The sequence below is a fragment of the Emydura macquarii genome, unplaced genomic scaffold (genome assembly GCF_026122565.2).
Source record: "Emydura macquarii macquarii isolate MOO-44397 ecotype Brisbane River unplaced genomic scaffold, CSIRO-AGI_Emac_v2 contig_561, whole genome shotgun sequence".
Classification (NCBI taxonomy): Eukaryota; Metazoa; Chordata; order Testudines; family Chelidae; genus Emydura; species Emydura macquarii.
Genome location: NW_027130698.1, coordinates 16,121,913 through 16,139,580, shown reverse-complemented (window position 1 = coordinate 16,139,580; position 17,668 = coordinate 16,121,913). Strand labels below are relative to the sequence as shown.

The 17,668-nt window shown below is 37.6% G+C and overlaps 1 protein-coding gene across 3 annotated transcripts in view; it reads right to left on the bottom strand.

The window, feature by feature from the left end:
- Positions 1-297: 297 nt before the first annotated feature.
- BANP (BTG3 associated nuclear protein) overlaps positions 298-17,668 on the bottom strand; it is a 212,774-nt gene continuing 195,403 nt past the window's right edge. For 2 of the 3 annotated variants that reach the window (XM_067539973.1, XM_067539974.1), the window contains 2 exons: positions 6,491-6,634; positions 298-1,110 (listed from right to left, as the gene is read on the bottom strand). In XM_067539973.1, coding sequence (XP_067396074.1) covers positions 1,039-1,110; positions 6,491-6,634 — 216 coding nt within the window. In that variant the 3' untranslated portion in view covers positions 298-1,038. Of the gene's footprint in view, positions 1,111-6,490; positions 6,635-7,619; positions 7,761-17,668 lie in introns of those variants that run through there. The other variant, XR_010918296.1, reaches the window with a different exon arrangement.

The following is a 17,668-nucleotide window of genomic DNA, read 5'->3' as shown; positions in this document are numbered from 1 at the left end:
GGAACAAACCAAATTTTTCCGATGATGGAATGTCACTGCAAATCCATAGACGGGGTTTGGTTAATAACAGTGTCATGCCTATCTGGTGGGACCAAAGTAAGACTAGACTTCATCTTGCCTGTAGACTTGTCTCAGACTCACCTCTGAATTTGGTTCTATGCCCCTACCAACAGCAGATATCTATACATATTTCATAGCTATAACGTTATAAAAATAACCAAAGAAAAATGTGTTCACGCCTATGGATATACGGGGGAGGGGGAAAAGGGGAAGCTACACTGTTCATAAATACTCATTTATTTGTTTCTTTAGAAATGCATAATTACAGCATTTGATAGCATTTTTTCCTTAGAAAAGTAGTTAAGCAACAATACAAACAAAATTGTTAGTCTTTTGCAAATACAATTTTTCATTACACTGAACAGAAATCACCAGCAAAAGGCTAATACTTGCAGTATGGAGATTTTCTTTTTTTAAATGTTTTCTCTCTTTTTTTTTTTTTTTGTTATAAACACCATAGCAAATAAAAAACCATTTAAACAATGAAAAATATTTGAGCTCTTGATTTCCTATACATAATAAAGCATGTACTGCAAAGCAGCTATGTGTTTGATAAGAGAGCTATGGACATACAGTGGTATGATTGACAGAAGAAACGGTGGGATGGAACATTAATTCGGTTTTAAAGTTTTGATTAATTAGGGTTTTCTTCTCTCCTGGAGGGAATATTTTTTCCTTAAATACCCAAGGGATGACCATTTTGAGGGCCAATTTTTGGGGCCAATTCCTCAGCTGGTGTGAAGTGATGTAATTCCTCTGAAGTCAGAGCTATGCTGATTTACACCAGGTGAGGCTCTAGCCATGTGTGTAAAAATAAGCAAGCCAAGAGAACTGTGATATTTATAGGAGGCATATATGAAAATGTCTGTTAGTCTGATGGTCAAGTCCTTTCTCCTGTTTTTGCTTGTGGGCGGCAATCCTTATTTTCTGACGGTGGTCACTGGTATCTGGATCCATGCAGTTTCCACAATTCCTGCTTTACTGGATCTGAATTGCTCCGTGTTCTATCTGCATTTCTGGCTGGATAGTTGATTGAAGGGAATCCGCGCTCTAGGGAAAGAAACAGGACAAAAATACATTCATTTTTCGGTAAGTGAAGAACATGTGACACATCTTTATGATGCCCAAGTTAAAATTCTCAATGCAAGCAAGTACATTGAAGAAGATGCTAAAAGCCAGTTACTCAAGATTTTTAGTCCCTGCCTCACCACTGACTTGCTGTGTGGCCTTGGATGCCAGGTGCTTCACTGTCTCATCCTCCCCACCTCAACAAAAGAGATAATGTTGCTTTCTGGCTCACAGGGGTGGTGGGATGACCATTGAGTAAATGTTTGTGTAGCACTTTGAAAAACATAGAGCTCACAAAAATGCTAAGTGTTATTAAATCACTATACCTTTTTTTTATGCTAAATATTTTATTACCTTCCTTTTGGCCACATATTAATCTCTGTTTTAATTACCAGATCTTCCTAATGTGTCCAAAACTAAAGGAGTTTATTTTTCCAAAGATGGGCAGAGAATGTAGGAGAACCATTAGTGTCAAACCAAGTTATGAGTTTTGGTAAAATGCCATCTAAAATGAATAAAATACTTAGGAAACTGCTCAGAAAAGAAATTGTAAATCCCAATTTTTTAAAAAAACCTGGAAAGGACAATGGACAGGAGGATTTAAAGCAGAGGAAATTAAAAAGAAGTGTGTATTGTGTACACACAATACATATTTGTATCAGTACAGTTTAAGCAGTATAACCCCCCAGTTTCCCTATTGTGGCTGCAGTTATATTGGTATAAAGGTGCTTTATGCTCATACAGGAAGGGGAATATTGTCTACTGTTACAAGGCACCTTTATACTGGTATAACTCCATCCACACTAAAGATTGTTCCAGTATAACTATTTCAGTGAAAAAATCAAAACCCTAACCAAAATAGTTACACCAATCCAAAACCTGTGTGTGGACCAAGCCTACAATGGAGTTGAAATGGGAGTTTATATCAATGTTAGCACAGTAGCATTCCATCTTCACCATGTACAATGGGCCCTTTTGTATACTCTTCCTGGGGTTCTCAGACAACATCAGACTCAGGCACATTTAAGTGCAATTCACACCTAATAAACAAGGCCAAATAAGAATAAAAGTACTGTAAATAATCCTGGTACTTTCTGGGAAATTAACTTTCTCCCTCTAAAATTCTTCACAGAGAAGGAAGGCCAAGAATTCTCCATATCTATAGAGAGGAAATCAACCTGTCTGAACAGGATTCAAAGAAAAACAAACCAAAAACCAATACAACTGATTTACTTTTAAAAAGAAAAAAAAAAGATGTTTGCATTAAGAATGTGAGTTATTCACATATTGGTCCAGGCAAGTAAGCCTCCAAGTGAGTAGCTTATGTGGAGAGGCTCAGGGGTTTGTGACAGAGTTTCTGCATGAAGCAAAGCAAACCTGGACTGTCACACAAGATCTACCTTAGAACCAACTGATGTTCTGGGAACAGGGATGGATGCAGGAGCAATAGAGTAGCAACATTGCCATACAGAAAAAGATACTTTTGACAACCTATTTATTGCCCTTCCTCTCCTAATAAGGAAAAACTAGCATCAGCACTCACTGAGCTTGGTATGGGGCTTCAGAGAAACCAGGAGTGAAACACAGCTAATTGTTTTCCTACCCAAACACTTTGCTATACTGTCCTGGCTTATTCAAATAAAAATACTGTGAGGTTCAACTTGTCAAAGCTTTCTTTCTAAATTAAGGTTTCACTGTGAAATTAATTCTTGCCCACTATTGTGTGGTCTCTTGCCAGTAATTACATGTAGCCATGGTTTTTTTTTCCTGAGGAATTTTACGAGTCATTTGATTGCTTATTTACTTGTCTATATAACAGTGCCAATAAGGAAAATAATGCTAACAGCTTGTCAACAGCTAAGCTTTAAAGTGACCACCCAAACACCTGGGGGAAAAAAATGTTATTTGAAATAACCAAACAGTATTTATAACACAAGCACTGACTATATATCCAAGATTCAGGCTATCAGGCCAGAAGTAGGAGACTATTTGACTTGCATGTGAACTTGCATTGTGTAGTTTTCCCCCCATGTTAACCAAAATTTGACCCCAGATCAGGAGATTTCAATGGAAAAAAATACTCTTTGATATTAGCACATTTCGTTCTTGCAAATGTATATGTCACAAATGATTAGACTTTCTAGAAGTAAAGAATGCAATCAGGACATGAAAGTACATGAACAACTCCTAGGCCCTGAATATCAGCCAGATCTCTACTCTGCCTTTATACATGCAATTGCACTTTTGTGCCTGCAATGCACCGCTAACATTAGTAGTTAGATGTCTAAGTATCTGATTTGTGAGCACAAATAAGCAGTCATACTTCTAGTTATTAACACTTGTGCCTGAAATTAACTTGCAAGTACAAAAATGTGCTTGAATAAACTGAAACTAATATTAAACATTTGGGCATTCATATCAGCTTCAGTTCAACTCAAATGAGTGATTAATTTCAAAGGAGCCTCACTTCTGCCTCTAATTGCGTATGTGCAACCTAGTATCCATAAACAATAAGGCACAGTTTGGAGGGCACAAAGGTGAGAAATCAGAGGCCTGATTTTCAGACCTTAAGCAAGTGTTCCTATATGATGTTTTGAATTTGGAATTTGTGCAGGATACTGGACTTTGCCCCTGGAAGACAAAAATGAGCCCCACTTTTAAGAAACTTGGATATAGATTCTAAATATTTGAGACTACTACAATATCTCTGCAAAGAACTTTCTGGAAACAAAAATAATGCAGGGTGCTGCTGTATTACTGAGCTAAGATGTGCATTTACTATTTCTCCATTTCTCCAATTGGTTCATTTCTAGTGATGCAGAACCACTCCATCATTTCAGCCAAACTGGTTATTTGTTTGAGTAATCCATGCTTTTTAAGGTGATGCAAATAGTAGATTGGTTTTACTAATTTACATTTATAGCTCCTTGGTTTTTAGTCTGTGTAAACTAGAAAATATTTACCATGAACTTATTTTTAGCCTTTTCTGCATTTCTTTTCATACCACTCTTGTTTCACATTCCTTTCAGTTTATCTACAACTTGGTAAAAATCTCTGTGGTTAGCCGCAATGTTAAAACCTAACAATGCAAAGTGTCTCTGAAAGAGAGTGACTCCCTTTTGTGGTTGTCAGTCGTGTGGAAGACAGATGCCTATGTTTATTGCTGGGCTCAACAACCAACTGCCTGTCGGAGCTAACAGTCAAGAGGGAGGATAATGTCACACACACACAAAAAAAGGCTTCCTAACAAATTCAGTGGGAAGTGACTTATGGGAACATTCTGGGGCCCAGAGCTGGAATGGTAGTTTACTATTAAATGAGCACCTCTGAATGCATGATGCAGGAGTATTTTATTATGCGAACAGAGCCAGAAGTGTGCATGGCACTTTAAAGGTTTAAAATAAATAAATATAGCAATAAACCCATACTGAGATGCTTATTGTCTGTGACATTTGTGACAGATATTGCAATCCCATGCAGTATCTTCGGGGACCGTTGTTTTAAATGTATGAATGGTTTATGTATGATTGTGTTCTATTCCATGGGGGAGGGTTACCACAGCTCCTCCACGAACTAAAACCAGTGGGAAGTGATTAAAATGAATTGCTAAAGGCACATCTACACTTAAAATGCTGCATCGGCACATCTGTGCCACTGTAGTGCTTTAACGAAGATGCTAGCTAACCCACCTTCCTGAGAAGCAATAGTTTTGTCAGCAATAGCTCTCCCGTCTACATAGTGCTGTCTACACTGCGAGTTAGGTCAGTATAACTACGTTGAGCATGGGGTATGGAATTTTCACACCCTTGAGTGACATAGTTATACCGCTATAGGTCTCTAGTGTAGACCAGGCCGAAGACTGTAAAAAACTCCAGAGAGGTACCACACCCTGAGGTGGTTTGCATATACTGTTTCAAACTGGCTTTTACAGAGACCAAGAGACAAAAAAAGACATTTGGCTGCGTTTAAACAGACTCCAGGCCTTCATTGTGAATGAGCAAACGGACAGGACCATCTATGCAGGAGGAGGCCCCAACCTCTTGCTAAAGGGGTGGCAAGGATATTGGTCTAAGCGCCTACCCATGTGGAAGATGAGCAATTTCTGGTATGTTTAATAAGCATGTAGGACCTTTTTTTGTTTTTATATATTTTCTCTGTCATGCTTTTGCCCTAAGATTTAGTGTACTTTGCTTGGAAGAGCTGTGTGGTCATTGGTGAAACCGCTATCTTGGTCCTTATTTACTGTATGTTACGGTGGAGAATGTATTGGAATTTTTTTGTTCTAACACTGTTTTGATAATTTATTGAGCCATATATTCCCTCTCTGTTAAGGTATAGTTCTTGCTATATTATTTTAGGCACACAGAGGCCTTCAGGGGGGCCTATAGAGGGTTTATAAATAAAAATACTTAATTACTTTTTTTTTTTTTTTTACAGTGGCATTAAAAATCCCAGAAGGCTCCTAGACACAATAGACCAGCTTCAGGTTACACGTCAAGGCTTATGGCTCTTGCATACCATCTGGATATGCACACTTCCAGCACACCCAGTAAGGGTTTCTTTCCACTCACTATGGAATACTCTGTCAGTGCCTATTAAGAACAGCAGGCCTTGCTTATTACACCTCTGTGTTCAAAATTCGTATAAAAGTCACGCCCAATGCCTACCACTTAACAGTTAATATTATGACCATTTAAAACTCCTCTGCTCCCCCAACTGGAAGGTGCTGAGCAACCTCAACTTCTATTTACCCCAACTGGAGTCCAGGTTGCTGTGCATCACGCAGGAGGCCTTCGGCCTGAGATCACTGCAGAGTTCTAGAACCTTCATATTTCCTGAGAAAAAACAAGCATTTTCTATAGCCAGCTACATGAACAGTCATGTTGGCGTGAAGGATAAAGCCTCCATTTTAAACAAGAGCCTCAAGTGTTTGCTTATTGTTACTAACACTGCAGCTGATGTGGGAAATCCAAGCAGGAGATCAAAATGATTGAACTGCAGGCAGGAAGGGCAGGTGCCCTTCAAGAATACTGGACTTGAAAACCTCAGATGTCGAAAGCAGCTTTGTTGAAATGACTCCAGGCAAGCGTCTTCCTCCTGTCCTATCACCCTGTGTTCCTCTTTTACTGATTCAGGAAAATAATGATGACTAAAATGACTATATTCTACAGGCATCAAGCAAGGCCTGAAAAGTAGTCAACGGCTGTTTATAAATGGAGGCACTCATTATAGGAGACGTTTTTAGAGTTGAGAAATTGTGTATTATAAACCCTAAGGAAATGGAATATTTGTGGACAGAAACAGTTTCTCTGACAGGCATTTGCATCTTTTAAAGTACTTTCAAATGGGAAAAAGTACATACTTGATTAGGAGCAGCATGGTCTGTCACTGGTGCCAGCTGGACATATTGGACCTGGATATCACTCCCTTGGAGTGGGGATCCATCTACGCCCCCAGATGCAGGATCCGCAGAGGCAACAGCTATCAACTGAGCGCCCTGTAACACCTGCAGACAAAGCAACGGAGAAAGCATCCTGTAAACAACCATAATTACAAAGGCATTATGAAACATCTGTAAGTACAAAACAGATGTGAGACCAAAAAAAAAAAAAAAGCCATCAAAAGACTATCCATCAATAATGGTTAAGTTATATTGCAAGGGTTTCCAAGAGAATATGGTATTCATACTGAGGGACAGTTATGCCAGAAGCACTTTGCTGTGCTTTATAAAATCTGGATTCCTTCAATTCTTTAGTGAAAGGGTTAACAGCCAACATACCTGGAAATGATTAACTCTCTTATGATTCCGTAATACAAAACAGTTCTGTATTCAAAATGTATCAGTGCTAGTGATAGAACAAAACCATCCCAAGGGATTATGCTAAATATTCCAGGTTTCATTTCTTAAATTAAAATAAAACCACCTTTGATTAACACAAAGAGAATGAGGCTGTTCTAATAGGTAACAATACACAGCACTTACACACTGCTTCTTATCAGTAACTAATGAATTTCCTTGAAATGAGTGAACCCAATTCCCATTCGTCTCGTGGAAGTTAAACCAGCATTCTGAGGGCAGAAACTAACTGGAACACTGGCGTTCACATCGTGCAGTGCTGTGAGCCTAATCCAAAACCCAGCCTGTCTGTTAATTCCAGTGGTCTTTGGATCAGGGTGTAGAATCAGAGCTGAGGCTGGAGCTGCTAGTTTCTCTGTTTGCATAAAAACCTTTGGCTTCATTTATTATTATACATGCATCCTAAAGCCCATGATATGGAATACGAGAAGGGTCTTGTTACTGGACCAGGTCTGATGCCACTGGTTTACAAGGGTATACAGTACTGCTAATGCCAGAGGCCACATTTTCACAAGATTTGCAGTTTTCTACATTCTTAAAATCACTTTGGAAAAGTTATTTAGGAAAGTGTATTACATCTATATACATTTTCAAAAATATTTCACAGCTATTACTCTACTGCTGAATGTAATACCTTATTGGGGCTAGCGGCAACAAGCGATGAAGGGTTTATAATTCTGGTAGTGACTATTGTAGAGGCCTTGAATTGGTTGGTCTAGTTATGTGATAATGTCAATGGAATAGAACAGTCTTACAAAAGAATGGTCTCTTGCTGCTGCATAAATAAGGAGACAAAGCCAAGATATTCATTCTCACAGCCAAAGACATTAATCTTTTGACAATGTATTGTTACACTGTGTTCCTACTGTATAATAAATGTGTACATTTAATAATTTTTCTAATGAACATTTGTGCTCAATGAACCATTACAGAGTTGCAGGCTGACTGCTTTAGCTTAGGATCATTGTTGGCTTTGAGCAATCAGTAACCATCTTACCTATTAAAGAACAGTTTACGTGTGTACTTTTAGGACTAGGCTCTTTTCATAGTTGTTATTTTATTGTACTGATGAAGCAAAGGAGGAGTATGAGGTCAGAATACAATTTAGGCATATATAACCGATATCATCTCCCCAATAATCTCTTCCTTTAAACCCATCACAAATATAGAAAAATTTAGCTTCCTTATGCTGTAATTTCTACAATAAAAACTTTTCAAACCATACCGATTGGCAGATTTTAAAAAATCCAAATAAAACAACAACTTCCACCCAACAATAGAGAACAAAGAACAAATAATGATCCTAACACAGGTTTTTATCAGATTTGATTTCTCAGTCGTGACCAAGTGGGTAAGCCAGAAATTCCCTGAGGAGCATAGGAGATAAAAGGAGGTGACCTCCAAGAGTGACCACAAAGGCCTTTGTCAGAATCTCATGGGGATCCTGGATGAGTTGAGGTGCAGTCGAGAAAAGGAGAACACACTGCAAAAGACTGTTTGATTTTGTTTTTAAAGGAGTATGTTAATTTCTCCATTTCCGCTCCATGCCATATATTTTGTAACCATATGATATGCTGTATAGGAGGCACTTCATGGTTTGAATTTGAGTATTTACCAGCCACGAGCAACAACAATTCTTGACCATTTCTGACATTGTACGTGTTATCGCTGACTGTCAAACCCCAGAATAACTGTGGGTGACTGGATTGCTATATCCCTTTTATATTATATCTATACTATGGAAATTATGTTACATGAAAAAAGTTCAAAGCTTAGACTAGTACCAGCTTGTATGTTCTACGATACCTTCATGATTGCACTCCTTCCAGCAAGCTTTAGTAGTACTTATTTTCCTGGCATATAATTTGGAGAGGATCTAATCCAGCATGTTATTTTTATACTAAATTTTGATAAGATTATTGGCACTAACACAGCTTTGTGCTTTAAAAATCATTCTGCCACTCTTTCATATCAATATCCACATGAAATACTTCTTGTTGTTTAACAGAGAATCCTTCTATATTGGTTTTACTGAGAATACGTAATGTGTCAGACTATTTATGTTATACCTTTCTGTTGGGTAACTTTGTAATTCAGTCATCTCTCTCGGGACTTATTTCGTTTTCAATCTTCCCCTTCCAAAATTTGAAAGAAGAGGAATCAAGAGAAAGGTTTGTTTCTTAGCCCGTCAAGAATGATAAAGCTGTGATTGTGGAATAGGTATTTATTACACAGAAATTTCTCCTCTTTTATCACCTTCCATTCATGAAAACATGGGGGATCAGAAGTGCCTGTTTCCCTCAGTGGAGGTCAAGAAGGTAAAAAAGCACATGTTAATTTTCCCAAGTTTTAAACCAAATTGCTAGAGCCCTGTTAACCAGGGAATGTTTTCTAATTTGACTGTCCCATTGATCAGTCCAAGGAAGGAATCTCAGAGGTTATAATCTGAGTCAGTGCCTGTTCTATACTAATAATCCAATGGCCTTTTTTATTGTCCATCCCATAGGTAATGTTTCTAAGATTATCTAACCAATATGTTTGAGATTAGGTAGTCCCAGACTATTTTATTTTTTTAAGTATATCTGAGAATAAATAGCCATCTGCTTAAAGAGAGAAAAGTGGGTGAGGCAATATCTTTTATTGGACCGACTTCTAAAAGATACTACCTCACCCACCTTGTCTCTCTAATATCCTGGGACCAACATGACTACCAAAACACTGCAACTTGGCTGACAAAGGTTCCACTCACTATAACAAGAAATACATGGACTTGTACCTGCTCTTCCCATAACACACAAGACACATTTAAATCAGAAAAGTTTTTCCTACACTAAGTTTTTCCTTCTCTCCAATGAGTTACTATGACAGCTCATTACAGTTCATATAGAAAAAAAATCAATGCTGCAAACCGTATCTGTGTCCCTAAAATAATGCCTTTTAAAACTTCACTTTACACAGGTCACTATACTAAATTGCTAAAATAAAAAATACTTTCTCCTCTCTTCTGGCCCTGTATTTGCGCAATGTCTTCATGAATTCAGAAGTAAAGAAAATCACTCATATAAATCCTTTGTTTCTGAGTTATAAAATCTCACAGACAGAACCATAAAATAGTAATGTTCTAAAACATCTGGATAAACAGCTTTAATGGCTAACCACCAATATTTCAGAAAATAACTCAAGTTTCACAATTTTTCCATTGATTCTGTCTCACTGTTGTGTAGATGCTGTGATGCTATTGTGACAGAGATGGCAGTTTCCTGCAGTATCCTTGAAAGACCTTATTTTATTCAGCTCATGTATTATTATGGGCCAGAACGACCTCTCTCAGGGGGACAGAGGTAAAGGAATGGCATGGTATTTATCAGAGGTGTTTTCTACCAGGTAAAAATCACAGTTTTAACCGCCCCAGGAAAAACTACTTTGTCCCAGTTTAAGGCATTTTCTATTTTAAAAACTGTTTCATTTAAATGCACACCACATTACACTTAATTTTACTTACATATTGAAATTGTGCTTACATAAGGTAGTAGATTCAGAGATTGAGGATTGTACAAATTAAAAGAAAAACTACAATTGGAGTAATACTATAATTATAACACTGAACATTGGAATGACTGTATAGATGTTGGCTCAGAATTTTCTCAAGGCAGGTATGCATGCCATGACTCATATTTCAGTTTTCAATAATAAAAAAAAATTGATTATACGAAAACAACAATAATGCAGCGTTGTAGGCATGAAGCATTAAGCAATCAGAAGCATGCAGAGTGGTAGGCTACCATTCCAGGTCCATTTGGCCATGCAGCATTTTGTGACACAAGACCGGCTTTGATGCAATGGATAGAATGAGCCTATTCCTCAGTTTTGAATGGATGTATCCAAAGTTTGTTTGCTGAACTTGCTGGACACTGATGCAACTGCACCACCAATTCTATGAAGCTAGTTGGAATATCAGCATTCTTCAGATTCTTCCATCATGTTATAGGAGGAAACTGTTTCCTTGATAATGGAAGAAAACAATGATTTTGGATATGGAGCTTCTTCTACTTTAAATGCAAGTAAATATGGCAGAAAGTCAGGACTTTTTGTTAAACAACCACTGCCTTGCAGTTTCTTCTTGTTCAGTTGACAATTTCTTTCCTGTATGTTTTTGGATGAAGTAGGTCGTCTGGTATGTGTACAGGAGTAATTGTCTCATGAAATCTCTTCTGTGCTTTTGCTTTGTGTGGTGCAAGATGTTCATTTATCAACAGATCCAACCATACATTGCATGCAACAGCAATTGTTGATGCGTTCCCTTTGGAGTGTGCCAAGTGCCACAGCAACTGGTTTCAATTGACGAATCAAGTTCTTTGCTTTTTGGTAAATCCCTGGATTGTTAATTATAACAACCACTCTATCCTCAAGTTCTGTCTCATGGTCACTCACAAGTCTGAGAGAAAGCAGCCAATTTTTAATGTATGTTTCCAGGCATGCTAGTTGACTGTTCCATCATGTGTCACCAGGAATTTGGATTTTACCAATCCTTGGCATTCTTTTAACTAGGCTCCAAGTTGATGGTGATTATGAAAATACTTTTGTAAATCTACAACATGTTTCATCAGAGCACTTGGTGTAAGATCTTGTCCAAGTAGACTGAGCCAATGTGATACACATCAATACATAACCAAAGTGTCAGCATTTTGTTCCAAACTGTCTGTCACGTAGTTCTTAACAACACAACCATACAGTTTATTTGTGAATGTCTGGGCTTCTCTTGTCAATGTGGCACAGTACTTTCCGGTCTTCTTACTGCTTCCAATATCAACAGCAGATACATAAACCACAGGTTTCCCTATCTGCACACAGTTAACTATCATTGTGCATATTACTCCAGCCATCTTGTATCGATAAAAGTGCTTTTCCATGTCATTCATTGTGTACTTACACCCTCAAGCCATCAGTAACTGCGTCGAACAGTTCACCCACTATTGCTTTTGGTTGGGTGCTTTGCAACCTGGCATTATTGCTTGAAAAACTGCATGCCCAGTAACAGAAAAGGGAATGTTACAGAATAAAAAAGTCTACAATTTTCAAGTCTAGCTTTTGTTTCATTCCTATGATTGTTTTTGTTACAAACATTTCCATTTGTAGTTGAAAAACCATGATAATTCCTCCTCCTCATCTGTGGCTGACCTGAATCTCACTTTCTTCTGGTGTACTTGGCAATGCCAATGCATATTATCTGTACCTTCATCCCCAGATTCTGATTTTAATACTTGCATATGTTTAGTCAAAGTCAGTGATACTCGTGTCCTGTTGTTCTTCCCACTGTATTTTGCAAAATGTGTCCTCGTATGATCTGCCTTCCCACACACTTTGTCTTTGCAATTTTTGCATCTAAAACTCTCGGCCATCTTCATGAACTTTCTCAAAATAGCTGGGAATTAGGTCACGTGGTCCTCTACCTTTGCTCATGTTGAAATAGTTGGACTTGAATCTCTGTAATCACTCCGTTCAGCTGCACTCCAGCCAGCCGCATCAAGAGACAGAGTGCTGGCCTGGACAGTTAGTTTGGCAATCTCCCTCAAAGAGAAACTGAAACATCTGAATCTGGGAATTCCCCTTTTTTGTTTGTAGGACATTTTCATTGATAAACAAAGAAGGGGAATTCCCAAATTCAGAGTTTCAGTTTCTGTTTTGGGTAGCCAAGGCAGAAGCATTCAGCTTGAGACTGAGGCTCTTCTTTTCTTTTCTCTCCTTTAATTAAAATGAAACAGACCATTTTACTGCTAAACTGTTATTAAATTGCTAAACATTTTGCAGTAATTTTTATTCGTATATTCTAATAATTTTATTTTTTCCAGTCTAAACTGGTATTTACAAACACCCTGTTCTAAACTAGTTTTTCCCAGGACATTGCTGACGCTGCCTGGGAGTTCAAAGCACTGTATTGAAAATGTAGCAGACGAGTATGGACTTCTGGAACAACAAATTGCAATTAGATTTCCTGGGAATCTCTAGGGAGAGGTTATGCAAATTCCCCAACTCCGCTTATGCAAAAACACAGCCTTTTGAAGCTACATCCTGAGGAAAGGGTCTTTGCCTGCTGATTACCTATTACAGAAGGCCAAGATCAAGGCCTGAGCTGTATAAAGGAACAGCTGATCTGTCCAGCCTGGGTTTTGAATCTAAAATGGATGAACTTGTAACCATGGGGAAAACCCAGTTGTGGGTTTTGAAGGACTAAAACCTACCATGGCCCTGGACTGCAGCTAGGGGTGACCGCCAGTAAGCTCTTTAGCATCCATGTAAGTTCCTTTATTGTTTTAATAGGATTTCTCTGTAATGTTTTTACCTTAAAAATAACTGTGCTTGCTTGGATGGAGCTGAGAGGGAACTTATAACTATGGGCAATGCAGTGCTCAGACTCATAGCCTTTGGAGATAAAGCAAAGCCTAACCGTTTTAGTCTAGCTTTCTGGGGATATCACAGTGTAAGGCAAGGAACTGTGTAACCTTAAAATCCCCAGTGAGAAGTGAGGAAGATGCAGGTCTTCATCCAAGACAGATGACAGTTGGGACCGGGAAGTCTGAAGTGGGTGCCTTTGGTTAACCACAGAGGAGGAATACATGTGCAGCTATCACTTCAACTTTTATTCAAATTCTACAGTCTCACACTGGCGTATTAAACTAGGAAATAGAAGCTGTGTTTTTAGTGGTAATAATACATTATTAACTACCTGTTGTAAATCTGCATGAATTGAATGGCTTTCTGTGTATATCTTAGCCTATTAAAATATCTAAATATTTAAAACAAGATACTGTAACATTTCTAATCATTGATTTTTCTGGAATCCATATACATGTATCTTCCATCACAATTTATTTATTGAGTGGAACTTTCTTCTTCCTACTCAACTGCATTTTTTTCAGATTTTCTGCATTTTTGTACACAATATATAAAGTTAATGCATTTAAGTTCAATTCCCATCTTTTGGTGTCAGTGTATTTATTTAGGAGCCTCCTTGTTAACCTGCATTGATAAGGGTATCAAAGACAACACTAAAGATAATGAGGATTTTGCTGATGAAAAGAATACATTGTGCACAATATGTTTAACTAGCAATCACTTGAAATATATTATTGCAACAGCTATGAGAACAGATAAACTGCACAGTGACCAAAGCTTTGGTCAAAAGAATGGCTTGATCACTGGAAATGTAGTTGAAGCAAGAACAGTATGCTAAAAAGGTAGTAAAATCATTTCAGATATTCCTCCTTCAAGTTATTAGTGATGTATATAATAGGAGACTTCCTATCTCAAACAGATCTACTGTCCCTATTGCCATATTGGTGAAAATACCGAACATATATTTCATCTTACAAAGTTATCAGAACCTTGAAGAGTTGAAGAGAAAGAAAATCTCATTTAAGGCTAGGATATACTGTAGTCTCATTCTAATTACTTTAACTTATAAAAAATGCATTTTAAAATGGTAATTGGAAATCTTAGCACATTTCAAATTCTTAGGAATGTAGTTGTACAAAATAGAATTTGGCAAGAACATTGGAGTTTACACCTCTACTTTTGCAAGATGGTTTATTTATGGAATGTTACAGAATGGAAGAAGAAAGAGTGGGGCCAGTGGTGTGTGCTGATACCACTGCTTACCATGCTGACCAATATAGTCTCATTGTTTCCTTGTATTCCCCCATCTAATTATCTCTATCCATCTATTCTCTCTATTGTAGTTAGATTGTGAGCTTTCTGGGGCAGGGCCTATCTTTTTGTTCTGTATGCGTAAAGCCGCTAGTACAGAGGGGTCCTTGTTCATGACTGGGGCCCCTAGATGCTATGGTAATTCAAATAATAAAAATGTAGATATTGGTATGCTTTAAAAAAAAAAAAAAAGCAGGCATGTTTCCTTGGGATTGTGCAGTGGTAGCAATTAACAGTTTCTTTTATCTTTAGACTAGTAGGTAACATGTCACAGGTATAAGCAATATTGTGTGCATTTTGTGGTCTAGTAAAGGGAATTCTAGTGCCAACATGCTACATACACAATGTCAGGCACACTAGGATATTTTATCATTCAGAAGTCAGACCACAGCCTTCTTTCCAAACTAGTAAACAAATAAACAGAACTCTTTTATGTTCCTTTTTACACATTTGTATTCCAGGCCCAACCAGTTTAATGTTTGTTTACAACACTTCAAAACAGATCTGATATTTATGAATTAAAGACAAAACAATCTAAATGCTGGCAATGATTTATTAGCATTCCCCATCCACTGCACAAATTATATTAATATCTTAGATCCAATACGAAGGAAAATTCCTGATTTGTCCCATCGTTTTTCTTGAAAAAGTATTTAGAAATAAAACTTAGAACTGCAGTCTAAATGGTGCAGTATATTATTTTCAATTTATTGAGTCAAAGAGAGGATCAATCCAAATTCAGTCACAGCTCAGCACACTTGATCCTATTCCACATGACTTGACTTCACACCTCTATCAAATGAAAAGAGGACCCACTAAACAGAACAAAAGCATCTCTTATCTAACCACACTGTATTCCTAAAATAATGCAAATAATCAGAGAAGTACAGTCCCTCTTCAAAGGAAAATTCAACTGGATGGAGTATATTAAACAAGCACCCACTTAATTTCCATTTAGGTATTACAGAAAATTCTTCATTCACAGACCATAGGTTATATAGGTATAATATATCCCTGCTTAATACAGCATTAAAAGATATTAGAAAATGGCATATATTAAAAGAACTACCTTCAGACGTTCTACTTGATAAATACAGTAATAATAATACTGTACAAATAAAGGATCTGATCCAAAGCCCACTACAGTCAACGGGAATCTTTCTGTGGTTTTATAGAACATTTTTAATCCAAGGTACCCAAAGGTGGATATTATTACCCCCATTTTACACATGAGGAAACCAAGAGAGGAAAAGTAACTTACCCAGAGTCACACAGAGAGTCAGTGACAGAGATGAGTCTCTTTCTTTAAGGATACTTTAGCAAGCACTTTAGAATAAACAAAGAATATTGCATGGTATTTATAAATTCTCACCAATACAGAGTGTACACTTGCCAATGGGTAGAGCCCTGCAAATCTGCAGATATCCGCTTTATATCCGTGGACTACCAGATCGCAGATTGGATGCAGATAAAAATTTTGTATCTGTACAGGGGTCTACCAATGGGAGTCTACAAATTCATTCTTCCTTCATAAATGTTTAGCTTTTGTGATGGAAAAGCCCTAACTGCCAAGACATGTTCTGTGTTAATCAGACATTAGTAGGCTCTGAACTGATACACTATATCTGCATAAATTTTATAAAGACCCCATCACTGTAGTATACTATCAATATCTTAGAAGCATCCTATCTAACCTAAACATTTTTGGAGTCTTGCAGTATTATACCACTATCCTCTCATTGACCTGAAATTCAGCCTCACTTGCTCCTTTTTATCTAGTCCCCTTTCAGTATTCTCCCCCATCTCTTTCCTTTTGAAGTCTGTCTTGCTGCTGAAGGATAAGAACCAAAGAATGGCCATACTGCGTCAGACAAATGGTCCACCTAGTCCAGTATCCTGTCTTCTGACGGTCGCAAGTGCCAAGTGCTTCAGAAAAAATTAATAAAACAGGGCAATTATCAAGTGATCCATCCCCCATCTTCCAGTCCCAGCTTCTAGCAATCACAGGTTTAGTGACACCCAGAATATGGGGTTGTGTCCCAGACCATCTTGGCAAATAGCCATCAATGGACCTATATCCTCCATGAATTTATCTAATTCTTTTCTGAACTCAGTTATACTTTTGGCCTTCACAGAATCACCTGGCAACGAGTTCCACAGATTGATTGTGCATTGGGTATCTGTGAATTAGCTCTGTGAACCTCAGAAAAAAAAGTTTTAACCTCAGGTAACATGGTGATGGTTGCCGTAAAAATGCATGTAATAATATTAGTAATAAATAATTGTGAATAATAATCACAATTAAAACCAGCTACATTCTCTGCTCTCCTCTTTTCCATTTAAAAACAGCGCTCAGTCCATAACTAATAGCTCCCATTTAGAATTCAACTGCAAGACAAGAAAAAGAAAGATTAAAATGTAATAGCCTTTCCTCTGGTTTCTTCTGAAATCATTCCAGCATAGCTTCCAAACTTGGCACAGTACCTATCACATTCTCTGCTAATTTATACTTATCACTGAAAACTATTCTTCTCGATAGTAACAGTATATGAAGCCACTCTCTAAGCCCCAAAGTCCAAAAGAGGGTAATTGTTTTGGAAGTCAAAAGTCTCTTTCCACAAAAAAGGCAAATTACTCAACCTCATTTCTCTCACTAGAACCCTCCGCAGTCTCCTAAGCACATTCTTGCTATTGTTGTGTAGTGCTTTTTTATTAACCTGTGCAAACACATATGTTTGCCTACCTATAAAAACCTCAATAACACCACACAATAGGAATTCAGTGTCTCCTTCCATCATTCCTTCATATTTCTAATGCTGGAATGCTATAAACAATGCTGTTCCTTTAAAGAAGGAGACCTTGAATCATTGAGAGTGCGGTTATTTATAGAATATTCATGTCTGAAAATACTGCAATGCTGTTTGTTTCAGCAAATTTTGTGCAAAAGAAAAGACTTATGCCTGGGAAAAAAGGAAAGAT